This window comes from Vulpes lagopus, chromosome 1, assembly GCF_018345385.1.
Source record: "Vulpes lagopus strain Blue_001 chromosome 1, ASM1834538v1, whole genome shotgun sequence".
In the NCBI taxonomy this organism is placed as follows: Eukaryota; Metazoa; Chordata; class Mammalia; order Carnivora; family Canidae; genus Vulpes; species Vulpes lagopus.
In genome coordinates this window covers 105,141,914-105,168,246 of record NC_054824.1, presented here as the reverse complement: position 1 = coordinate 105,168,246, position 26,333 = coordinate 105,141,914, and the positions used below count along the sequence as shown (strand labels likewise).

At 51.4% G+C, this 26,333-nt stretch overlaps 1 protein-coding gene across 2 annotated transcripts in view; it reads left to right on the top strand.

Annotated features, from left to right (window-relative positions):
- MAPK4 (mitogen-activated protein kinase 4) overlaps positions 1–26,333 on the top strand; it is a 146,724-nt gene that overhangs the window by 77,450 nt on the left and 42,941 nt on the right. Inside the window, exon 2 of one of the 2 annotated variants that reach the window (XM_041768680.1) lies at positions 7,976–9,370. In XM_041768680.1, coding sequence (XP_041624614.1) covers positions 8,825–9,370 — 546 coding nt within the window. In that variant the 5' untranslated portion in view covers positions 7,976–8,824. Of the gene's footprint in view, positions 1–7,975; positions 9,371–9,395; positions 9,779–26,333 lie in introns of those variants that run through there. The other variant, XM_041768701.1, reaches the window with a different exon arrangement.

Genomic DNA, 26,333 nt, shown 5'->3' with positions numbered 1-26,333 from the left:
CCCTCTCCCCCTTCCTGGTACCCCTCTTCCACCCTGTGCTAACCTCATACTGCGGCCACCGCTGGGCCCACGGGGACCCTACATCCACACCTCACCCGCAGGGACCTCACCCCGCCCCTCACCCACGGGGACCCCACACCTCACCCGAGGGGACCGGTGCCCGCACCTCGCCCACAGTGTCAGTTCCTTGAGAGCCTGAGCGTCTTGTTCTCCTGCTGCTGATAGAATTTCAAGAGCAAGGGCAGAGCAGAGGCTGGACGGGGTGCTCCTGGCCTTGGCGCTGGGGGAAGAGGTGATGTCACAGCCCCAAGTCCTCGGCTGTGTCTCCCAACCCTCAGCAGCACCACCGTCAACTCCGTCTCAGAGATGAAGACAAACAGCTTCCCCCCTGCTTCTCGCGTCCCCTAATGTGTTCTGGAGAGGCTGTGAAAGGGAAGCAGGCTGGGCTGGTGGCATCACTGCATCACAGGACAGGAAGTGTGTGCACATCCCGGGGAGGCTGCCCGAGGGCCTGCTGCCCTGCCTGACACATAGGGTCACCACGCGTTGGCTCGGCTCCGTGGCTTCCTGCCGGCTGCGTGCAGAGGGGTGACCCGGGTGCTTGGCGGCGGTGGTGGCAGCTGCAGGACAGGCCGGGCCTGGGAGATGCGGCCTGAGGTGGCAGCAGGGGCGGTAGCGTCTGCAGCAGAGTGCCCGCACCCCTGCACAACCTCGGCTGGCTCCCCTCCTGGGGCACGGACTGGCACTGCGTTCTGAAACCCAGAAGGCAGGGCTCTGGGGGATCAGTGGTGGGGCATCTGCCCTCGGCCCAGGGTGTGACCCCGGGGTCCCTGGATAGGGTCCCGCATCGGGCTCCCCGTGGGGAGTCTGCTTCTCCCTCTGCCTGCGTCTCTCATGAGTAAATAAATACAACGTCTAAAAAAAAAAAAAAAAGCAGCAGGCGGGGGCAAGTTGTTTCTCCTGATTCCAGGAGCAGCCCCACTGCCGCAGAGTGGCACCGGCTGTGCTCATGGTCACAGGTAACCCAGCGCTCACTGCCTCAGGCCCAGCCCTTCCTCGTTGCTGAGGAGGTACCTTCCAATCACCCTGTGGTTTGGGGCCCCGTCCGGCATCCGGCTTGACCTCCACCTTTACGCCGACTCCTCCTGAGGGGATCCTTCTCTGTCCTGGGCTTCAGGGACAGTTTCAGTTTCCACTGGGTTGTTTTGTCGTGACCCGAGTCAGTGCCAGCACGGGTAACCCCACGTCGCCTGCTGTTGACTCCCTGCGGCCCTCCCATCTGTCAGACGCGGATGGGACTTTGGAGCTACGTGGCGAGAATGGAGAGAGGGCGTTCCTGCCGTCTGCGAGGCCCTATCAGGCTCTGCGTGCTGAGGGTCAGACCAGCGAGGACGCAGGACCCCGGGCCCAAGAACTGTCAACATCGAGGGCCGGGCTCCTGTCTTGCCACCTTGGAGGTGCCAAGGGCTTGATCCAGGGCCATCCCCTCCAGCGCGTACCTACTGCAGTGGGCTTGTCCCAGCCGACCTCAGAGGGCCCTGCACCTGAGCTTGCTGCTGTGGGCGCCTCAGAAGGGCTCCTTGCAACAGCTTCCACGGGTGTCGCTCTGGAGCCATCTGGTGAGGTGCCCACTGGCGTCCCCGACCAGGTCCCCCCAGTGGAAGCCACAACCGTTTTCTAACAATCTGACAGTGGACGTCTCATGTGTCTGCTGCCCCATTTCTCAGAAGTGAGCAGGTGAGTCCAAGTGCAGCCCGAAGAGGCGGCGATGACCTGGGCCAGGGAGGTGGGGGTCACTGGGGTCAGGTCCCAAGTCCTGCACTCGTGTGGAAATCGTGAAGTCACCTCAAGGGCTCCTCAGTGTCTGTGATGTCATTGCCTGCTTCCTCTTCCAGAAGCACTGTGCGAGGTCGGGGGCCCTGTGCTCTGCTCCTCTTCATCTCTCGCCCCGACGACAGGTACCTGCCGGGCACTGCCAGGCAGATAATTTCAGAGTCAAGTAAAAGTGAGAGAAAAAAGTAAACATGCCAGACAACAGCAGAGCTTTGCAGCCTCATTTGGCGAGAAAGCTGCAGGCAGCCATGTCCAAGTCTGTGCAGCTACGGGGCATTGCAGGACATCAGCTCCCACTCTCGTGCCGGCCTCGGTCCCCATGTGCTCTCAACGTGGCTGCTGTAGCACCAACATCACTTGCTCCCACAACTGCATCCAAGGACAGACTGGCTTTTCTTCTTGGGAAGTAGAACTTTTCCCGAGCACCCGTCCCCACAGCAGGCGTTCCTGTGAGACCCCCCATCCAGAACTGGATCCTAAAACTGCCCCAAGACCAGGTGCTGCCCAAGGTGTGCCGCTGACCACATTCTGACACAGGCCCTCAATGGATAGGGTGTGGGCTGTGCCACAGCCTCTACGGGTCTTGGAAACGTGTCCCAGGAGGCAGACATGCTGTTGGTATCTGGTGAGTAGAGGCTGGTGGCGGAGCCCTGGGTGCTGAGCAGACCCCTGGACACAGCTACCACCCCTGCAGGGAACGGCTGCCTAGGCCCGGGGGTCTCAGCTGGCGTGAGCATGTGCCTCCCCCACCACAGGTAGCTCTCAACGTCAAAGACATTTTGGTCGTGGCAACTGGGGCTGCTCAGGAGTTGGGGGAGACGAGGGGACCTGCTGCGGATCCCATGGCGCAGGCTGTCTGCTGCTGAGGACCCCCCCTGAGAACCGCCCCGAGTCTCCCCTGGGCCGGCGGAGCTGCTCATGGCTGCCCCGCACCAGCTGTCTGGCCATTCGGGGGAGGTAGCAATGGTTCCCAGGCAGGTGGCCCCAGGACCTTAGGAGTCAGGCAGCTGTGAGAACGCTTGGTTCAGTCCCCGTCTTGGGCGGCTGGTCCCCGCAACCTGGGCTCTGGCTTCTGAGGGTCACGTAACAGGAGGTCAAGAACTGCTTGGAAGGTAGCATCACAGGCGTGTAAATGTGCTGTCTCCTGGTCTTTGTTTTTTTTTCCCTACTCTTAATCTCGTTCTAATGTTCTGTTTCTCAGTTTCCATTTCTACAAAGCGGGCCATGAACATGCTCTCTGTGCGGGGCTGAGCATAGCTGAAGAGGTGGCCGCCTCTTGCTGTCGTTGGAGAAGAGCCACAGAGTGTGCCTGTCACAGGTTGGCCCTTCCTTGCGCCCAGAGGCTGCACGGGGCTAGGTGCTTGCGCTGAGAATGCCTCACTTGGGCTCAGATCTGACGTTGGTGCTGAGAGGTGCGCCTCTGGAGCTGTCACCTCCTAATGCCTGATGTCCCTCCGGGAGCTTCCCGGGAGTCTGACTCAGGCTGCCATCCCTGGCGCGGCTCCTGGCCTGTGGTGACCCTTCAGTCCGAGTCTCCATCGTGTTGCCATCTCCTCCTGTCCAGGAAGCCTCTGTTCAGGGCGAGTGCGTGTGGACACCAGAGCCGACCTCAGCCTGGGGTGGCTCCCTGGGGGCAGGCAGGCCTGGGGCAGGACCGTCATGCAGAGCAACAGGAGGACTGAATCCAGGACGAGGAGACCGCGCAGGAGGAGTCAGGAAGTCTGAGTGATGGCTCACTGATGCTGCCTCAGAATAAGCTACTCTGGAGAAGGGCTCAACTGGCCACAGCCCCTAACCAAACTCCATCTCCCTCCTATTTTTGTAAATTTTTCTTTTTAAATGCAGCGATGTCCCTCGTTTGGGTGTCATCTCTGGCTGCTTTTGTGCTATGGTGGGGTTGAGTCATGGCAACAGAGACAGTATGACCTGCAGAGCTTTAGGTGTTCACTCTCTGACCCTTTATGGGAAAAATGTGCTGATCTCTCGTCTAGGGGATGTGATACACATGGACTATAGTGATCAGGGTCACACAGTCTTGACTATAATGGGAATGGTGCCACCTAGAATTTTGCAGTGTGCAGCCTCTTCAAGCCTAAACATCAGCCTGTCCTGGAAAGGATTTCCTGCAAGTTTTTGGGTGCTTAGGAGAGAAAAGGAGGCTCAGCCTGTGAAATACCAGCACCTCATCGGGGGCTGTCGTTTGTGCTGAAAGTCAACAGCAGCACGAGGTTTTAGAGGCTGTCAGCCTACAGAGTTGAGGCTAAATTTAGGTTTTCCAAAGCTGCTTTGTAAACCAGATCCCAAGGAACCCCAGCAAGGCACAGTGAGCACGCACCGTCTCATCTCTGGTTTGCCTCCACACGTTAGAAGGCTGGATGCGTGAGAGGATGATTAATTGGCTTCAACTGAAGTGTTGCAGGAGAGTCTCTGAAAAGTCATTGAGAAGGTAACACGCCAATGTTGGGGTCCCGGGGAAGATAATTGTACTCCTGCATCTTATTACGACATTGGCCACGAAGCCCTGGAGCCTTGGAGTTACATGAGTTCTTGCTCCAGTGCCCCTGAAACCACAACCCTCCCTTCCTCCAAGGTGGATGCCACTTCCCAGTTTGAAATCTGTCCTGATTCAAAGCAGCTCGGAGCCGCCAAATTCAAATGGAGAGTGGCTGTGCTTTGCTCCGAGAAGTTGCCAGGCAGTGCTCTGCCCAAGTGGGCACCACCAGGTGCTGGGTCTGCCCCTCTCAGGGCTGCCGACCCCATGCCCCCATGTGTCGTGCAAACAGTGCATCACAAGGCCAAGACATCTTAGGTATGCCAGGTATTGGGTGATCAGTCCACCTGTGGAGAAAGGCACAGGTTCATAGTGGAAATGACAGAGGCATTCTAGAAACTGGGAAAGTCAAGAGGGCTGAGGTGAGATGAGTGACTGAACTCGGGGAACAGAGAAGCCATCAGTCAAGGGCTTCCTGCTTGGTGCTGGAATTCTGAGAGGCGGCCCCTGAGCAGAAGATCCTACCAAGAGGGTCGAGGTGCATTTGGGGCTCCTCGTGAGAGGAGCCCTCCGAGCAAATTGTATGGAGGCAGCAGACGCGGGAGGGGAGGCTGGCCGCATAGGACGTGTGGGCACGACCACCTCGCAGACATAACGGATGCCCCTCAGGCTCCTCCCAGCTCAGTCACTGTCTAAGCGCCGCTTTGTGCCTGGGACTTGGCCAGAGTCTAGAGGAGACATGGACACATGTGAGGGCTAAGTAGCAGCCCAGGTGAGCATATGGTGTCAGGACAGTGCGCATGGGCCCTGCAGGGCTTCAGAGCCGCGAGGATCCACGGGGGACACTCCAGGCACGGGTCCTCTGGAGTGGAAGGGAGATGCCATCTGGGTGCTGAGTGATGGGCGAGTGGGCGGGAAGCAAGAGGACGTTTCAGGAAGGGGGAAGGTGGAACCAACTGGGAGGCAGGAGTCGAACGAGTGTACTTAGGGGTCAGGGTGGCTGGTACCTGCCCACAGAGCTGACAGCGCGTCAGGAGACCACTTGCCACACACACGCATGTGCACATGCACCAGGGAGATAGGCCCTCCCCCGTGTGAGAGGAAGAGGAAGGAGTTTTAAAAATAAATAAAGCACCTCTTAATTATTCACAGATTATCTGCATTGCAGCTGATCTGGAACAAATCCTGCTCTCACTGCCGGTGATGTCACCTTGTCCCTGCTTAGGTGCTCAGCCCTGTCTGTTTACAACCCAGTGGGAGTGGGCAAAGGAGGAAGGCTTACGTGTCTCCTCTCATAAAGTGACATGATATAACTGCCTGTTTGCTGTGCCCTTGGGAGCTGGGCCGGGGATGTGGGTATTGAGAAAAAGAAGCTCCGGCGTGGTTTCCGTTGCTGTCGGGCAGTGGAGTCAGGTGGAATGGGGCACTGGGTGGTCCTTTGGTTCCCTGGCATTCGGTACCCAGGGGGTGGACCTCGCATGGGCTGCAGAGTGGGGCTCAGAGGGTGGTCCCAGCGCCGTCTCTAACTGGCGGGGAATCCTGAGTGAATGGTGCTCACTCCTCAATTCATCGAACGTTTGTCAATGCTGTCTGTGCCCGAAGCACCAAGCTGGTGTCCCTCAGCACCTCCGTGCCCTCATCTGCAAAGTGAGGACTTAGGCCAGAATCCTTCTCTCTCAGCAGAAGTGCTGGCATTGTATTGGGTGTCCATGACTCACTGGTGGACCCCCTCGGCAGGATGATTGGCCGCTGAATGGCCAGGGGTGACTCCTAGTGGGATTAGCCAGGGAGGGCAGCCCCAGCCCCAGTGATGGGCCGCAGTCTGAACTTCTGTAAGACCAAGGCTGTTTTGCTGCTGGAACCAATAAAAACATGCAGAGTAGAACTGCTGAAGATCCTGACAAAGCATTAGAGTAGTAGGTACGTCTTATTCAAGTGCAAGGGAATTTTGACCAAAGTCATCACTGGCTAACATCTGTTGAGTAGTCACTGTGTTCCAGGCCCATGTAAATGTCTCTCATCAGCAGCCTTCAGAGGGGTCTGATTAGGGACTATTTCTTTCTTTCTCTCATTCTCTCTCTCTCTCTCTTTTTTTTTTTTTTTTTTTTGCTCACCATTGTGTCTTGAATCTTTTTATTTTTTTTTATTTTTTATTGGTGTTCAATTTGCCAACATATAGAATAACACCCAGTGCTCATCCCATCAAGTGCCCATCACCCAGTCACCCCCACCCCCTGCCCACCTCCCTTTCTACCACCCCTTGTTCGTTTCCCAGAGTTAGGAGTCTGAATTAGGGACCCCCACCCCTTGCCCACCTCCCTTTCTACTACCCCTTGTTCGTTTCCCAGAGTTAGGAGTCTTGATTAGGGACTATTTCAGATCATCTATTTCCCCTCAGTTGCTCACTGAATCTCAGACATGGAGTTGACTGTTGTTTCACCTCATCTATCAGGTGCAGAACTGTGCGAAGCTCAGATAGGAAAGCATCCCCACAAGGCCCCTCAGGATGATGAGAACTAGGAAATAGCCCTGCTACATCACTCCTTGGTGCAGGGTACCCAGTGGTACAGGGCTGGTTCTCCGAGTGTCTGTGGACTTAACAAACTTATAGAACCTGGGGGGTTCAGTTGGTGAAGCATGTGTCTTCAGCTCGGGTTGTGATCCTGGGTCCTGGGCTTGAGCCCCCATCGGGCTTCCTGCTCACGGGGGAGTCTGCTTCTCCCTCTGCCCTGCCCCCTGCTCTTGCACACTTGCACACACTCGCTTTCTCAAATAAATACATAAAATCTTTAAACAAATACAACAATAAAATAAAAAAACGCCCCCACCTTTAAAGCTGTGGCCTTGCCTTTACCTGAGAGGCCTGAATTTACATTGTCTGTTCGGCAGGTTTCTTCTCCCCACTTGGGTCTTCTGCCTGTAATTTGCATCAGCCGCCGCCAGGGTGCAGTCAGGCTAGGATTCTAGTCCTTGCTGTGTCCAGCTCCCTGCACAGCTCACAGGCCAGTCCAGAGCACAGAGGCCCTCTGTTAGGGCGGCAGTGAGAGCTGTCTTATTTAGTGTGTGTGCTCGTGCCACCTCCATGAAAAGCAAGAGATACACGTAATTAAATACCCACGTGCAGCAGATTCTCTCAAGGTATCCATTTTTTTTTTTCTCTCAGGGTATTCAAACACATTTGCAAACGAGGGAAGAAAAGGGGTCCAAGTAGAGAAACAAAGTCATTGACCTTTTATTTTTGCCTGCAACTAATTAACTTTGTACTGGCAAACCCCCCCCCCCCCCCCCCCGCCGCCAGCTAGTCATGAGGTAGGTGTTTGGAGAGCATAACAAGTTGATTTCTTACAAGTCAGAGTGGATTGTTCCCACCCACCACGTGGGCACGTCAACCTTTGGGGGGAGGCATTTGCATACTCGGCACCCCACTCACCACTTGACGATCCCATCAAATCAACCCATCTTCTGTCTCTTCCAGAGGAGCACTGCACATGCAGGGGTGGCCGAGCAGCAAAGCCTGGAATCCCCTGAGCAAGCAGTGTTTCAGCTGGCTGGACAGATCAGATGACACTCGGGCTGGTTCACAAAGGACACGCACGTGGGGAGGTGTTGGAAGCTGGAGTGGAAATTTACCCAGTGTTATTTCTCTGACAGGAAAGGAGACATGGTCTGAAGGATGCCGCGTTCCTGCAGCCTCTGCGAGCCCGGCAGCACCCAGTCCTGCTCGAGGCGGCCTGAAGGCGGGGGCAACGGAGGACGCTGCTCGAGCTGAAGCCCCCGGAGGATCCTGGCGTGGCTGTGGGGAGTCCCCTGGCTCTGAGGCCTCAAGCGCAGCTCATTGTGAGGAGCTCCAGGCAGGTGGTGGGTTTCTTGGCTTTCTTGGCCCGTGCTTGGCAGCCTGGTTTGGGTCGCAGAAGCAAGGGGACCGGAGGAAGTAGATGGAAGCCCCTGGAAGCCTCCAGAAGCCATTGCTTGGGATCTCCTCCTGCTCAGGACGGAGAGTGGCACCCGAGCTCCCAGAGGCTATGTTGAGCTGAGTCTGGACCTTCATGAGCTCAGGAGTGCGGCCTGCCGAGACCCTGCATGGCCACCCGAAGGAGCAGCTGCCCACGCGGGACGCCGGGAGGACGGCGTCTGCATCTCTTACCTTGAGGTTCGTCGTGGTAGAAAACTTGACCTTCCTTCAGATCGTGAGACTGTTTTTTCTTTCCAAGATGCTGCATTTGAAAGAAACATGAGCCACCCTGGGCTTCGGGGGGGCACAGCCCGCCCAGTGCAGGTGAGGGGGCTGGTTTGAGCCTTCGCTCTCCGCAGCTCAGCAGGCATGGACGCATGCCTCTTTTGTCTCCGGGGAGCCAGCGGCTGTGACACCGTCATGAGAGAAAACAGCCCTCGGCTCCGGGTCTTGACAGAATGAGGTGTGCTAGGGAGGCCGCACCCTGGGACTTGGCCACTGCCGACCACCCCTTCCTTGCACGGGCAGCCCCTGACCACTGAGTGACCATGGCTGAGAAGGGGGACTGCATTGCCAGTGTCTACGGGTATGACCTCGGTGGCCGCTTTGTTGACTTCCAACCCCTGGGCTTTGGCGTCAATGGGCTGGTGCTATCGGCTGTGGACAGCAGGACCCGCCGGAAGGTGGCCGTGAAGAAGATCATCCTGAGTGATGCCCGCAGCATGAAGCATGCGCTCCGAGAGATCAAGATCATCCGGCGCCTGGACCATGACAACATTGTGAAGGTGTACGAGGTGCTGGGACCCCAGGGTGCGGACCTGCAGGGTGAGCTGTTCAAGCTCAGCGTGGCCTACATTGTCCAGGAGTACATGGAGACCGACCTGGCACGGCTACTGGAGCAGGGCACGCTGACAGAGGAGCACGCCAAGCTGTTCATGTACCAGCTGCTCCGTGGCCTCAAGTACATCCACTCGGCCAATGTGTTGCACAGGGACCTGAAGCCCGCCAACATCTTCATCAGCACAGAGGATCTTGTGCTCAAGATTGGGGATTTCGGGTTGGCTCGCATCGTTGACCAGCATTATTCACACAAGGTATGTGTGGCCGGGATGGCTGGTGTGGGTGCTGCAGAAGCCCCAGGAGTGCTCACGGTCCTTCGGGAGCATCTTCCTGGCTGCACTGGAGTCACGGGGCTGGAGTCCTGCACTGGAGGAGGCCGCACGGTGCTACAAAGACCACTGGCCAGGCAGGGGTGGGGGTGGTAGCCTGGTTCTTAATCGTGCTGCACCCCACAGCCACCCGATTCAGACTTCCTAGCTGTATGAGATGGGGCTGGAGGAGGTGACCACCAGGATTTCTCCCAGCTCGGCACCCCGTGGCTTTAGAACCCTGCTTGGAGAACTTGCTCTGGCATCATCTTTATCCGCTGTCCACCAGTAGCCCCTCTCCTACCTTCTCGGGGCTCCCGGCTGGCTCCCCACCGCACAAGCCCTGTGCTCCAGGTCAGCTCGCCGCCTCCCCCGCCCCGTGCCCCATTCTGCCTGTGTGTGGACAGAGGGTACTCATACTCAGCATGCACCATCCATCCAGCTGGTGCCTTGGCCCCCAGGTCCCATGATATCCCAGCCTCCCGGTGACAGAGGACACCCATCCTCAGCATGCACCATCCAGCTAGTGGCTCGGACCCCAGGTCCCATGATGCCCTGACCTCCTGGTGTCCTAGGAAGGCTACAGGTGTCTCAGGGTGCCCAACCACTGTCCCAGCCGCAGAGATCACAGCTGTCCCCACTACACTGACGCTCGTGCTCAAGGCCCCAGGGCTCTTCTTCACTAACCCACTGCTCCCTGCGGGAGTTGGGAGTCCTTTGACATTCCCTTCCCCCCACTCCCAGTTCCTGCCACTTTAGGGGGAGCCTCTGAGCATCTGGCCTGAGCACATGTCACCAGGCACCCCTCCACAGAGTGGGGGGAGTTGATTTCTAGCCTTCTGCCAAAACCTCTGAACCATGAATTTTTATTAGAATGAAAGCATTCCCTAGAAAGTAGGTCAGCCAAGGGGCTGAGGTGGGTCATGAAAAGGGAGGGTAGCTCTGACCTTGAATGGGCTTCAGCTTTCTCTCTGGGGCCCCATTCCTCTGCTCTCCTTGCCCGCGGCCAGAAGGTCACAGGCTCATACAAAAGGCACTGACCTGTCTGGTGTGGCTATAGTGGGAGGACATTCGGGGGACAAGGATGTAGGGCTCCCTGGCTGGAACTGGGACTCCAGCCCAGATTTCAGACCCCAAATCAACACAACCAGCTCTAGCTCCTTGGGGCCATAGCTAAGAGCTTGCCCCCTGTCCCCCCTCGTGCAGCCAGGCCGGCTGTCAAAACTGACAGTTGACTTTGTGGGCAAGAGTATCCATGGTGTTATAAACGACAGATACCCACCATTTGCTTCAACATGGATGGAACTGGAGGGTATTATGCTGAGTGAAATAAGTCAATCGGAGAAGGACAAACATTATATGGTCTCATTCATTTGGGGAATATAAAAAATAGCGAAAGGGAATAAAGGGGAAAGGGAAAAAAATGAGTGGGGAATATCAGAAAGGGAGACAGAACATGAGAGACTCCTAACTCTGGGAAATGAACTAGGGGTGGTGGAAAGGGAGGTGGGTGGGGGGTGGGGGTGACTGGGTGACGGGCACTGAGAGGGACACTTGATGCGATGAACACTGGGTGTTATTCTATATGTTGGCAAATTGAACACCAATAAAAAATAAATGAAAAAAAAATAGAAAAATGTATCCATGGTGAAAAAAAAGTATCCATGGTAGAAAAAAAAAGTAATAATAATAGTTATTATTATTATTCCTTTTTTATTATTATTATTATTCCTAATACCATTTGCTGTTTGTATCTTCACTTTCTTCTGAGAAGCAATGACTCCAAACAACCAAACTGAAAGTTTGAACCCAAGTCACTTCTTATTTGGTAAAAGTACCAGAGAACCCATGATACTTATTTCTGGGATGCACAAAACCACTTTCAGAACTGGAATAAACCAGTCCATTTGGGCGTAAAATTAGGACCTCCCTGGATGAAAGGGTTTGACTAAGTGACACATTCCCGGGAAGGTACCCTGAACAGCACATAGTAGCTCTTCCCTCAGGTTAGGAAAGGTGATTTGTTGGGGTGAAGACTGGCTGTGGAACAGTTCTGAGAACCCCGGTGTGAGGGGGTGATGAGGGAGGGTCCAGGCTCTCTCTGACAGTGCTGGCTGGGGACGTGGACCTCACCTGCCCTCTGGGAGCCTTGGTCTCCCCACCTTGGGCAGGGATGATAGCAGATGCTGTTTGCCCCACTGGCTTGTGGTTACACATTAAAATGGAGCGCGAATGCAGAGCCCCTTGGGAAGTAGGAGGGAGCCCATGGGTTTCTGTTAAGGAGTGTTTGCTGAGCACAGTGGGCCTGGGCCCAGGTTCCCTGGCCACCGGCTGTATATGGTGCTGCTGCGGTTACTCAGGGCTGGGAAGAAACCTCTCTGGTGGGGACTTTCATTTTCCTGATGCAGAAGGACTTAGATGTTCTGACTTACTCTTCTCAGAGTCTCTTCAATAAAATTAGCTGTGGGAAGTCAAAAAAAAATGGCAGCCAGTGGGAGCCCAGGAGGCATTCTTGTGGCCCCGCATCGGGCAGGTGGCCCCCGCACCCCTTCTCCCTCAGGTGTTGTCTCTTCTCTGTTGACAAAACTGTGTATTTGGTGCATTTAAATCAGTTCTCCTTTCATCCTCATGATGCTGAGAGGCACTTGGGGCAAATGGTCCATTTTAAAATGGAGAGAACCAGCTACAGTGAGATGATTGGCACCTGTGGCGGGAGGCACTCTAGAGCTGGACCTTCTTGAGACTTAACCATGTCCTCCAGGAGGACCTACTGGTGCCCAGCTGGGAATGGTCTTTTCTTCCTCTGAATTGCCCTGTCGGTTCTTTCCCAGCCCATAACCTGGATCTCCTAGCATCAGCTATCCCCTGCCATGTCTCATGGGTATTTGTGTCTGCCTCTCCCATGCTCCCCTCGGCTGAGAGCCCCTTGGTTCTTGAGGGCATGTTGTGTTCATCTAATTTTCCCCAGCAAGTCAGATCACTGTGCCTGAGATGTGTCCCAGTTGGCCTTGGTGACCATCTTGAACAGATGGGAGAGTGGTCATTTACCAGCACATCACAAATAGGAAGCTACTGGGGTTCACTGATTTCATGTGGTCAGACATGTGCATCTGCTGTCCCCTCTGTGTGTGGAGGATGATGTCTACATGGGAGCTGCTCTCAGTCTGACCCTTCTTGGGGCACCCGGGGGGCTCAGCGTCCTGGGATTGAGCCCTACATCAGATAATTTGCTCTGTGGGGAGTCTGCTTCTCCCTCTGCCTCTGCCCCTGCTTGTGCTTTTTCTCTTTCTCTCAAAGAAAGAAAGAAAGAAAGATAGAAAGAAAGAAAAGTCTTTAAGTCTGACCCTCCCTAAAGTTTTATGGATCCTGCACTCACCTGGAAGGAGACAGTGCTCACTGGCCCCTAGCCAGCACCTTTGCATTGGTCATCAAAGGGCACTCCTTTTTCGAGGCTGATTCAGCCCAGTTCCAGGGACAGGCTTTGTGCTCTGATTGGTGGCTGGACGTGGCCCCTTGGCTGAGCACAACCTGCTCAATGGGACGCAGCAGCGTCCCACCCAGAATGAGCAGTCTCATTCTCCTCACTGTGACTTCCTCCTGGGCGGACAGTGAGTCTCCTTCACTTCCACATCCCTCATCTCACATGGGGCCCGCCATGGGGCAGTGTCCACTGAGTTTTTCTGGCGAAGGAGGTGCCAAAGGAAATGGCCTCCTCTTCTCCAGTGAGCAGCTGGCGGCTGGGACGTCAGCACACAGCCAGAGAATATTCTAGGTCTCTCCTACCACCCCTCCCTGGGGGTCTTAGCCAGGTCCGGAGGGCAGCTGGAGCTCCCAGTTAGCCCACACTGTCAGGGAGGTGGCCGTGGGGGCTTCTCAGTGGCATGGGGAGCACTTGTCTCTGTGTCACTTACCTCACTGATGGCATGATGTCAGGCAGGCCTGGCTCCGTGCGTCTCATTCCTGAATGAGATCTGTAAGAAGACTTCACCACCATCTTGTCCATCCCCTTCACTTCACAGATGACAAAACCCAGGCCTGAGAAGGGCAGGAGGCCCACAAGGGTCTCACTAAAGTGGCCAACCCCGCAGCGGTTTAGCGCCTGCCTTTGGCCCAACTGCTCCATCCTGGAGACCCGGGATCAAATCCCACGTCGGGCTCCCGGTGCATGGAGCCTGCTTCTCCCTCTGCCTGTGTCTCTGCCTCTCTCTCTCTCTCTCTCTCTGTGACTATCATAAATAAATAAAAATTTAAAAATAAATAAATAAATAAAATAAAGTGGCCAACCCACGCGCTTCAACTCCCTGCCCACTGGTTCTTCTCACCTCTCTCATCGGTCGTCTTCTCTGTTGACAGGGTCACTGTTCTGCTCTGCTTATTTCCTAGGATTCTTGTTAGAGTCACGTGAAAGGGGAAGATGTCAGGTGCTTTGAGATATAAAAAGGGCTGAATCACTGAGAACCATCTGCCCCGTAGAGGCCATGATAATTCCACGTGGACATTCAGGTGTCGGTCCCCACCCAGCCCCCCACCCAAACCCCCCCCCCGCTGCTGGAACACAGACCCGGCTCCTGACATGCCTCAGGGCGAGTCGTGAGCCCTCGCTGAATGGGGCCACCCAGCCTCTGCTCCTGTCATGAAGCCCTTTCTGCCTGCATCCTCAGCCAGCCCGCCTGCTAAGGAGTTCTTGTGTCAAGAGGATGCCGAAGAGTTGGGGCACATTTTCCTTTGAATTTATCCCATTAGGAAGTCGATGATTTCCAAAGAGGGGGGAATATGTTGTTTAAGACTTCGCTGAGTCTTGTGTGAATTCCGACTGGTGTCAGGAACTCCCGAGAGCCTGCGGCACGCTGCCCACCAGATTAGCTGTGTACACACACTTTCCTCCTGGAGGGGCCACCCCTGCTGAGGGGAGAAGCCACCTCGCAACCTCACTAGGGCTGCCAGGGCCCTGCCAGCAGACTTGCCTTTCCTCTGGGGGCAGCAGGCAGAAAGCAGCCAGGAGACAGAGCCAGAGTAAGAGGCCCCTCGGAATGTGGATGGCCAACGATGGCGCTTGTGTTTGCTGGAATCCCTTGAGAAGGTCCGAGTGTTGTGTTAGGCTGGCCCATCTTTGGGCCCTGACCCCATTCTCTTGAGAGCCCTCTGTCTGCAGACCTCCTTTCCTCTCAGAACACATTCACACTTTGCCTATGTATGTAGCTCACTGAGGCGCCCTAGGGGTAAAGGGTACAGTGACTGATTCTCAGTGTGGGCGCTGGAGCAGAGCCTGCACTTCACCCCGGGGGCCTGCCGGAGGTCCAAGTCCTGGTTCCATCTCAGGCCTGGGATCCAGAAGCTCAGGGTAGGGCCCAGCTAGCTGCGTCCTAAGAAGCCCCCAGCTGCTTCTGATGGATTAACTTTCAAGAACCACTGATCTGAAGACACAGCATAGCTTGTCTGTGGATGGAACGCAGATGCCTGGACGTGTTTGCTGGCGCTTGCAACTGTGGTTCTCAAACTACAGTGTCACCAAGGCTACCAAGGCCCAGATAACAGGGCAGTATTTGCAGCAGACACTTTTCAACTAAAGGAGATCGTTAATGGTGGGGATGGGGCAACAAGAACACTGACGATTGTTGTTGGCAGGATGACTGTTAGGGTTCTCCATCACCTCACATTGCAAGTTGCCTGGCCTGCCCGCCATCACTCGGGTTTGCTAGAAAGCTGCACAAACCAGTGATCTACACCAAAAGGAGCACTGGTTCTGGGGCGCCTGGGGCTCAGCCAGTAAAGCTTCTGCCTTCAGCTCGGGTCAGGTCTCAGGGTCCTAAAATCGGGCTCCATGCTCGGTGGGGACTCTGCTTCTCCTTCTCCCTCTACCCTTCCCCTTAGCCCCATCCCACTTATGCTGTCTTTTAAAATCTTTAAGAAATAATAAAAAATAAAATGTCCAAGTGTTTTTTGTTTTGTTTTGTTTTGTTTTTGCAGGAGCATTGGTTCTATTTAGGTGTGATTCTCACAATAGTGAGGTGATAATGAACACAGTTTGAGAAAACGCATACTTTTTGTTCTGGTATAAACTGCTCCACTCCGTGTTCTTTAACAATAGGCATTGCCTTCACAGCTCAGTGAAGCTGTTTGAGGGCTCGGCAGATGACCATAGCTCATTAAGCTTGTAGTTCAAGGTCCCAAAGGAGGCAGGAAGGTGCCTGACGTTGAACATGCGCAGTCAGCTTCCAAAAGCTTTTTGCACGGTGCCTCAGTCAGCAGCGTTTATGCTGGTGTGTTGTGTTGATCCGCCTCACCCCCTCCTGTCCTGGCCCCTGCTTTCCTCTCGAGGCTTCTTGTCTGTCTAGGCCAACATAACCTCCCCCGTCTGCCTGGGCAGACATACAGAAAAGCCCCCCTAAAGCACAGATTCCCTTGAAACATCCTCAGAGGAGGAATTCTCATTTCTTGCATCTGAAATAGACTCTTTGCTGCTGATTGAGAGAGTGGCCATTTGGTGTCTTCTGAGCTCATATTTTGTTCGAATGATCCCCATATTGCACCTGGAGGGAATGAAGTACAGGTCCCTGTGTGCAGGGAGTGAGGAAGGGCTTGCCCAAGATCCCAGAATAGGGCCGGGGTCCTCAGTGCTGGCCCTGGCAGAGGCCCAGCCATACCCCAGGGCCAGCGTTTCATGGGAAAATGGGCTGTGGAAAGACAACTTGCTGAAGGCCCAGCTAGAAGTTCTTAAGCTGCTAAGCATGTTATTCCAAATCAGTGGAGCTGAAAAGATTTATTTAAAAGGCTATGAAATATCCCTTTTTAAAAGGAAAAAACATGACCTAGGGGATTAGAACAGAGGTTGTAGTAGAGGGACAAGTGTCCCTGAACACTCAGGCCAATTTGGAAAGCTAATTTTGTTGGCCTTCAGTGTCTCCCTACCTGCTGCCCACTGCAGCCCCATGCCCCAGGAGTGGGGTCTTCACTATGTCCCTGGGCCTCTGGGATCCTCTTCTGTATACTCCTAGAACAGCATACCCAGACGCCTGAGACGCAACCCCACTTAGCTCCAGGGCGATATTAAAAATCTTTTAACAATGGGCAGGGTCCACACACCAGCAATGGGAAAGGAAGCCAGCCAGAGGCCTACAGCCGGCCGTGTCCTGGAGGTGCCCTGCTCACCAGGAATTGACCCTTTATTGCCAGATCATAGCGAGATCGAGGAGCATCCAGGAGTGAGGCTACGGTGATGAGAGAGGGAATCAAGGGCTTGGAGCAATGCCTATTTCCCAGCCAGTTTACAGCATTTCATTATTCTACTGCTGACTTCACTGCACCAGGGCATGCCAGCCGCACTTGGCCTTCCTCGTCCTATCAATGCTCACCCTTCTCACTGCTGTGGGTCTGCGTCTCCACTGGGTGTGAGCTGTTGATTAAAAGTGTAAAGGGATCAGGAGCTCCCTCCTTATTTTCAACACCAGCCTCCTGCTCACCTGGTGCTCACCAACAGGAAGCCGGCGTCCTGCCAGCCACACTGGAGAGGGGTGGAGTCTGTGCACTACGGGCTTTGCTGACAGTCTTGCTTTATCTACAAAGTGTTTTTATTTTGCTCTCCTGTTTGAAGTTTGTTTTCTCTGGACATGAATTTTTTTTTTTTTTTAGATTTTATTAACTTATTCCTCAGAGACAGAGAGAGAGAGAGGCAGAGACACAGGCAGAGGGAAAAGCAGGTCCCAACCTGCAGGCTCCCCACCTGCAGGCTCTCCTCCTGTGTGCAGGGATCGCAATGCCGGACTCAATCCCAGGACCCTGGGATCACGCCCTGAGCCAAAGGCAGACGCTCAACCGCTGAGCCACATCCTGGACATAAAATTCTGAATCTGTGATATTTTTGTCTTTCAGTACTTACAGATGCCATTGCCTTATATCCCATCCCTCTTCTTTTTGGGTTTTTTGTTTGTTTGTTTTCCTATTCTTTTTGAAGAGCAGGTCTTCATTCACATCATTTTACCTGTCTGTAATGTGGGGTTTTTTCTTTCATTATCAAGATTTTTTTTCTTGACCTTGGACTCTCAACATCTTGACTGTGATGTGCCCAGGGGTGGTTTTCTTGGTGCTTATTTTATTTGGGATTCACTGAGCTTCTTGGATCTGCAGGTTTATTTGGGACATTTCTACACTTGCTTTGTTTTTTCTGCTTCATTTTTTCTTTCTTCTCTTTCTGGGTTCTGATTACATGTATGTTAATCAGCTTGGTACTGCCCCAAAAGATAGTACAGCGTTTTGGGTTTGTTTTTTGTTTTGTTTTTTTTGTTTTTTTTTTGTTTGTTTGTTTGTTTTTGTCCTTTTTAAAGAATGGATAAGTTCTGGTTGAGAATCCAACTCTTGGTTTCAGCTCAGGTCATGATCTCAGGGTCCTGGAATAGATCCTCATGTTGGGCTCCGTGCTCAGTGTAGAGTCTGCTTGTCCCCTCCCTCCCCTTGCTTGCTCATATGCTCATTCTCTCTCTCGCTCGCTCTCTCTCTCAAATAAATTAAATCTTAAAAAAGAAAGAAAGAAAAAGAATGGATAAGTTTTGTGGTTCTGTCTTCAACTTCACTAATCTTTTCTTCTGCTATCTTTAATTTCTCATTAAGCTCATTTGGTGAATTTGTCATTTTAGATAACATGCTTTTCCATTCCAGAATTTCCATTTGGTTCCTTTTTCATAGTTTCCCTTTATGTGCTGAGATGTGCCATCTTCATCCATTGAGATCATTTTTTCCTTTAAATTCAAATTTAAAATAGCTGCTTTAAAGTCTTTGCCAGTTCAAAAACAGAAATCCCCAGATTGTTTAATATTGACTCCTTTTTTCTCCTGAATTTGGGTCACATTTTCTTTCTTCTCCACATTTCTGGTAATTTTTGCTTCTTTGTGGACATCGTAATTGATACTCTGAAAGGGAGCCTGAATTATATTGTCTTCCTTTAATGAATCTGGAACCCAGTTTTGGTTTTTGTTCTGGCAGGCAGTTCCCCTACAGATGATTCTCCTAAATCTTGTTAAGTCTTATTCTTAGGCTTTGATAGGGCAGGATGAAAGTAACTCCTGCTCTAGAGCATGGCCCTTGCTCCCAGGGCCTGGCCTCTCTGTCATCTCCCTGGAATACCTCGTGCTGCCCATCTAGCTACACCTGAACTCCTGTGGTTCCTGTGTCTCTACAACCTCTGATAATCTTGTTCTGCTCTTGGTATCAAAGTAGTTGCTCACTGCCAGCCCACACCAGAGTCTCACTCTGTGTGTGTACAACACAGCCCACAGCCAGAGATCTATGCGAGCCCCACCCCACAACCAACTTCTGGGCCCCCACCCTGCTGAAGCTCCTTCCTCTCCAGGGTCCTGCCCTGACAGCTCTAGATGCTTCAGCAGCCCCAAACTCCAGTTTCGACTTCCCCAGATCAGTAGGACAGCCATGTTCTGCTTCCCCCCACCTCCTGCACTGTGGTTGGAAAGTCTACCCAGGTACCGTGCCAGGGTGAATATGAAGTTCATCTTGTGTATTTCCTTCCCTCCTCTCAGGGATACCGCTCAGCCCATTGTCCAGTGCCTAGAAACATCTACTATGTATGTTTGTCCAGTTTTGTCATTGCTTATGATTGGAGGGCAAACTCAGGACCAGTCACTCCATCATGACCAGAAGCAACCAGCCCTCACATTTAATGATGTAGAGCTCCATGTAGCTGACCACCTTTGAATGCTAGATTGTAAGCACCTTGCAGAAAGTGTTGGAGACCTACTTATCTCTGCATCCTAGTAGCATGCTTAATGAATGTTAGTATTCATTGCATAATATATATGAATTATAATATGCGTCAGCACGCTTATCAATACTATTCAGTGGGGAGGGGGAGGGGCAAGATGGCGGAGGAGTAGGGTCTCCAGGTCACCTGTCCTCAGCAAATTACCTAGAAAACCATCCAATCATCCTGAAAACCTACGAGTTCGGCCTGAGATTTAAAGAGAGACCAGCTGGAACGCTACAGTGAGAAGAGTTCGCGCCTCTATCAAGGTAGGAAGACGGGGAAAAAGAAATAAAGACACAAAAGGCCTCCAAGGGGGAGGGGCCCCGCGAGGAGCCGGGCTGAGGCCGGGGCGAGTGTCCCCAGGACAGGAGAGCCCCGTCCCGGAGGAGCAGGAGCTGCACCGACCTTCCCCGCGGAAAGGGGCTCCCGGGGAATTGGAGCAGGATCCCCAGAAAGGCGGGGACGCCCTCGGGCTCCCTGGGACAGTAACAGAGGAACTGCGCCCCGGGAGATGCGCCGAGCTCCCTAAGGGCTGCAGCGCTCGGCGGGACCGGAGCAGCTCGGAGGGGCTCGGGCGGCGGCTCCGCGGAGGGGGCTGCGGGGCTCCGGGAACAGCTCGGCGGCGGCGGCTCGGGCGGAGGAAGAAGCTCCGCGCGGAGGGGGCTGCGCGGCTCCGGGAACAGCTTGGAGGGGCTCGGGCGGCGGCTCCGCGGAGGGGGCTGCGCGGCTCCGGGAACAGCTCAGCGGCGGCGGCTCGGGCGGAGGAAGAAGCTCCACGGAGGGGGCGGCGCGGCTCCGGGAACAGCTCGGAGGGGCTCGGGCGGCGGCTCCGCGGAGGGGGCTGCGCGGCTCCGGGAACAGCTCAGCGGCGGCGGCTCACGCAGAGGAAGAAGCTCCGCGCGGAGGGGGCTGCGCGGCTCCGGGAACAGCTCGGAGAGGCTCGGGCGGCGGCTCCGCGGAGGGGGCTGCACCGCCGGGAGCGCGAATCCAACAGCGCAGGCCCCGGAGCACAGGGCGCCGGGACACAGCCCAGGATCCGGCCTCCCCCGGGACAGGCAGAGGCCGGGAGGGCCCAGGACAGCAAGGACGCTCCTGCCTGGAACTGAGCAGATCAGCGGCCCCGCCCTGGAGCCCCCAGGCCCTGCAGACGGAGAGCCCCGGAGCTACTGCGGGGGCTGGATCCAGGGTCCCAGAGCTGCCCCCGCCACTGTGGCTTCCTCCCGGGGCCTCACGGGGTCAACAACCCCCACCGAGCCCTGCACCATGCAGGGGCAGAGCAGCTCCCCCAAGTGCCAACACCTGAGAATCAGCACAGCAGGCCCCTCCCCCAGAAGACCAGCGAGACGGACCAGTTCCAAGGGAAGTCAAGGGACTTAAACTACACAGAATCGGAAGATACTCCCCCGTGCGTTTTTTTGTTTTTTGTTTTTTTGTTTTTGTTTTTGTTTGTTTTTTGTTTTGTTTTGTTTTGTGCTTTTTTTTTTCTCTCTTTCTTCTTGATTTCTGATTGCTTCCCCCACCCCCCCTTTTTTCTTTTTTCTCCTTTCTTTCTTTTTCTTTCTTTTTCTTCTCTTTTTCCCCTATTTTTTTCTTCTTTCTCTTTTTTCTTTTTCTCTTTTCTTTCCTTCTCTCTCTTTTTCTCCTTTTCCCAATACAACTTGTTTTTGGCCACTCTGCACTGAGCAAAATGACTAGAAGGAAAACCTCTCAAAAAAAAGAATCAGAAACAGCCCACTCTCCCACAGAGTTACAAAATATGGATTACAATTCAATGTCAGAAAGCCAATTCAGAAGCACTATTTTACAGCTACTGGTGGCTCTAGAAAAAACCATAAAGGACTCAAGAGACTTCATGACTGCAGAATTTAGATCTAATCAGGCAGAAATCAAAAATCAATTAAATGAGATGCAATCCAAGCTAGAAGTCCTAACGACGAGGCTTGACGAGGTGGAAGAACGAGTGAGTGACATAGAAGACAAGTTGATGGCAAAGAGGGAAACTGAGGAAAAAAGAGACAGGCAATTAAAAGACCATGAGGATAGATTAAGGGAAATAAATGATAGCCTGAGGAAGAAAAACCTACGTTTAATTGGGGTTCCCGAGGGCGCGGAAAGGGACAGAGGGCCAGAATATGTATTTGAACAAATCCTAGCTGAAAACTTTCTGAATCTGGGAAGGGAAACAGGCATTCAGATCCAGGAAATAGAGAGATCCCCCCCTAAAATCAACAAAAACCGTTCAACACCTCGACATTTAATAGTGAAGCTTGCAAATTCCAAAGATAAGGAGAAGATCCTTAAAGCAGCAAGAGAAAAAAAGTCCCTGACTTTTATGGGGAGGAATATTAGGGTAACAGCAGACCTCTCCACAGAGACCTGGCAGGCCAGAAAGGGCTGGCAGGATATATTCAGGGTCCTAAATGAAAAGAACATGCAACCAAGAATACTTTACCCCGCAAGGCTTTCATTCAAAATGGAAGGAGAGATAAAGAGCTTCCAAGACAGGCAGGAACTGAAAGAATATGTAACCTCCAAACCAGCTCTGCAAGAAATTTTAAGGGGGACTCTTAAAATTCCCCTTTAAGAAGAAGTTCAGTGGAACAATCCACAAAAACAAGGACTGAATAGATATGATGACACTAAACTCATATCTATCAATAGTAACTCTGAATGTGAACGGGCTTAATGACCCCATCAAAAGGCGCAGGGTTTCAGACTGGATAAAAAAGCAGGACCCATCTATTTGCTGTCTACAAGAGACTCATTTTAGACAGAAGGACACCTACAACCTGAAAATAAAAGGTTGGAGAACCATTTACCATTCAAATGGTCCTCAAAAGAAAGCAGGGGTTGCCATCCTTATATCAGATAAATTAAAATTTACCCCGAAGACTATAGTGAGAGATGAAGAGGGACACTATCTCATACTCAAAGGATCTATCCAACAAGAGGACTTAACACTCCTCAATATGTATGCCCCGAATGTGGGAGCTGCCAAATATTTAAACCAATTAATAACCAAACTCAAGAAATACCTTGATAATAATACACTTATACTTGGTGACTTCAATCTAGCTCTTTCTACCCTGGATAGGTCTTCTAAGCACAACATCTCCAAAGAAACGAGAGCTTTAAATGATACACTGGACCAGATGGATTTCACAGATATCTACAGAACTTTACATCCAAACTCAACTGAATACACATTCTTCTCAAGTGCACATGGAACTTTCTCCAGAATAGACCACATACTGGGTCACAAATCGGGTCTGAACCGATACCAAAAGATCGGGATAGTCCCCTGTATATTCTCAGACCATAATGCCTTGAAATTAGAACTTAATCACAACAAGAAATATGGAAGGACCACAAACACGTGGAGGTTAAGGACCATCCTGCTAAAAGATGAAAAGGTCAACCAGGAAATTAAGGAAGAATTAAAAAGATTCATGGAAACTAATGAAAATGAAGATACAACCGTTCAAAATCTTTGGGATGCAGCAAAAGCAGTCCTGAGGGGGAAATACATCGCAATACAAGCATACATTCAAAAACTGGAAAGATCTCAAATTCAAAAGCTCACCTTACACATAAAGGAACTAGAGAAAAAGCAACAAATAGACCCCACCCCCAGCAGAAGAAGAGAGTTAATTAAAATTCGAGCAGAACTCAATGATATCGAGACCAAAAGAACTGTGGAACAGATCAACAGAACCAGGAGTTGGTTCTTTGAAAGAATTAATAAGATAGATAAACCATTAGCCAACCTTATTAAAAAGAAGAGAGAGAAGACTCAAATTAATAAAATCATGAATGAGAAAGGGGACATCACTACCAACACCAAGGAAATACAAACGATTTTAAAAACATATTATGAACAGCTGTACGCCAATAAATTAGGAAATCTAGAAGAAATGGACGCATTCCTGGAAAGCCACAAACTACCAAAACTGGAGCAGGAAGAAATAGAAAACCTGAACAGGCCAATAACCAGGGAGGAAATTGAAGCAGTCATCAAAAACCTCCCAAGACACAAGAGTCCAGGGCCAGATGGCTTCCCAGGGGAATTCTATCAAACGTTTAAAGAAGAAATCATACCTATTCTACTAAAGCTGTTTGGAAAGATAGAAAGAGATGGAGTACTTCCAAATTCGTTCTATGAGGCCAGCATCACCTTAATTCCGAAACCAGACAAAGACCCCACCAAAAAGGAGAATTACAGACCAATATCCCTGATGAACATGGATGCAAAAATTCTCAACAAGATACTAGCCAATAGGATCCAACAACACATTAAGAAAATTATTCACCATGACCAAGTAGGATTTATCCCTGGGACACAAGGCTGGTTCAACACTCGTAAAACCATCAATGTGATTCATCATATCAGCAAGAGAAAAACCAAGAACCATATGATACTCTCATTAGATGCAGAGAAAGCATTTGACAAAATACAGCATCCATTCCTGATCAAAACCCTTCAGAGTGTTGGGATAGAGGGAACTTTCCTCGACATCTTAAAAGCCATCTACGAAAAGCCCACAGCAAATATCATTCTCAATGGGGAAGCACTGGGAGCCTTTCCCCTAAGATCAGGAACAAGACAGGGATGTCCACTCTCACCACTGCTGTTCAACATAGTTCTGGAAGTCCTCGCCTCAGCAATCAGACAACAAAAAGACATTAAAGGCATTCAAATTGGCAAAGAAGAAGTCAAACTCTCCCTCTTCGCCGATGACATGATACTCTACATAGAAAACCCAAAAGCCTCCACCCCCAGATTGCTAGAACTCATACAGCAATTTGGTAGCGTGGCAGGATACAAAATCAATGCCCAGAAATCAATGGCATTTCTATACACTAACAATGAGACTGAAGAAAGAGAAATTAAGGAGTCAATCCCATTTACAATTGCACCCAAAAGCATAAGATACCTAGGAATAAACCTAACCAAAGAGGTAAAAGATCTATACCCTAAAAACTATAGAACACTTCTGAAAGAAATTGAGGAAGACACAAAGAGATGGAAAAATATTCCATGCTCATGGATTGGCAGAATTAATATTGTAAAAATGTCAATGTTACCCAGGGCAATTTATACGTTTAATGCAATCCCTATCAAAATACCATGGACTTTCTTCAGAGAGTTAGAACAAATTATTTTAAGATTTGTGTGGAATCAGAAAAGACCCCGAATAGCCAGGGGAATTTTAAAAAAGAAAACCTTAGCTGGGGGCATCACAATGCCAGATTTCAGGTTGTATTACAAAGCTGTGGTCATCAAGACAGTGTGGTACTGGCACAAAAACAGACACATAGATCAATGGAACAGAATAGAGAACCCAGAAGTGGACCCTGAAATGTACGGCCATCTAATATTCGATAAAGGAGGAAAGACTATCCATTGGAAGAAAGACAGTCTCTTCAATAAATGGTGCTGGGAAAATTGGACATCCACATGCAGAAGAATGAAACTGGACCACTCTCTTTCACCATACACAAAGATAAACTCAAAATGGATGAGAGATCTAAATGTGAGACAAGATTCCATCAAAATCCTAGAGGAGAACACAGGCAACACCCTTTTTGAACTTGGCCACAGTAACTTCTTGCAAGATACATCCACGAAGGCAAAAGAAACAAAAGCAAAAATGAACTATTGGGACTTCATCAAGATAAGAAGCTTTTGCACAGCAAAGGATACAGTCAACAAAACTAAAAGACAACCTACAGAATGGGAGAAGATATTTGCAAATGACATATCAGATAAAGGGCTAGTTTCCAAAATCTATAAAGAACTTATTAAACTCAACACCAAAGAAACAAACAATCCAATCATGAAATGGGCAAAAGACATGAAGAGAAATCTCACAGAGGAAGACATGGACATGGCCAACATGCACATGAGAAAATGCTCTGCATCACTTGCCATCAGGGAAATACAAATCAAAACCACAATGAGATACCACCTCACACCAGTGAGAATGGGGAAAATTAACAAGGCAGGAAACAACAAATGTTGGAGAGGATGCGGAGAAAAGGGAACCCTCTTACACTGTTGGTGGGAATGCGAACTGGTGCAGCCACTCTGGAAAACTGTGTGGAGGTTCCTCAAAGAGTTAAAAATAGACCTGCCCTACGACCCAGCAATTGCACTGTTGGGGATTTACCCCAAAGATTCAGATGCAATGAAACGTCGGGACACCTGCACCCCGATGTTTCTATCAGCAATGGCCACAATAGCCAAACTGTGGAAGGAGCCTCGGTGTCCATCGAAAGATGAATGGATAAAGAAGATGTGGTTTATGTATACAATGGAATATTACTCAGCAATTAGAAACGACAAATACCCACCATTTGCTTCAACGTGGATGGAACTGGAGGGTATTATGTTGAGTGAAATAAGTCAATCGGAGAAGGACAAACAGTGTATGTTCTCATTCATTTGGGGAATATGAATAATAGTGAAAGGGAATATAAAGGAAGGGAAAAGAAATGTTGGGAAATATCAGGAAGGGAGACAGAACATAAAGACTCCTAACTCGGGGAAACGAACTAGGGGTGGTGGAAGGGGAGGAGGGCGGGTGTTGGAGGGGAATGGGTGACGGGCACTGAGGTGGACACTCGACGGGATGAGCACTGGGTGTTTTTCTGTATGTTGGTAAATTAAACACCAATAAAAGTTAATTAAAAAAAAATACTATTCAGTGGGATCAAGTGGACAGCTTGGGGGCTAAGTATTGAACGATGCACTGCTCCTCCTTCCCTTTATAGCTGAGTAGATGTGCAGGAGGGGGCTCCCTTTCACACAGTATCTTCAGTCCTGATGGGGAGGATCCCAGCTGCTCCAGCCCCTGTTCTAGTCCTTCCACTGGGGTACTCCCAGGGTGTCAGTGCCACAGGAACATGATACTGTCTTACTCTATAGGCAGATATTCCTCTGTTTATACTGAAGAAGAGCGATTGGAAAATGGAATGAAATCCTTTTAGATTCTCACCTAACATGTAAGCTCTTTAACCAGCCGTGGTTGTGGTTGCCTTTTGGGAAGACAGTAGTATAGAAATAGGAGACCTGGGGTGGGGGTCATTGCTAGGGTTATCCTGACTTCTTGGCGACCTTGTGCATCAGTAGTATATTACTTTGAGCCTCATCTCTAG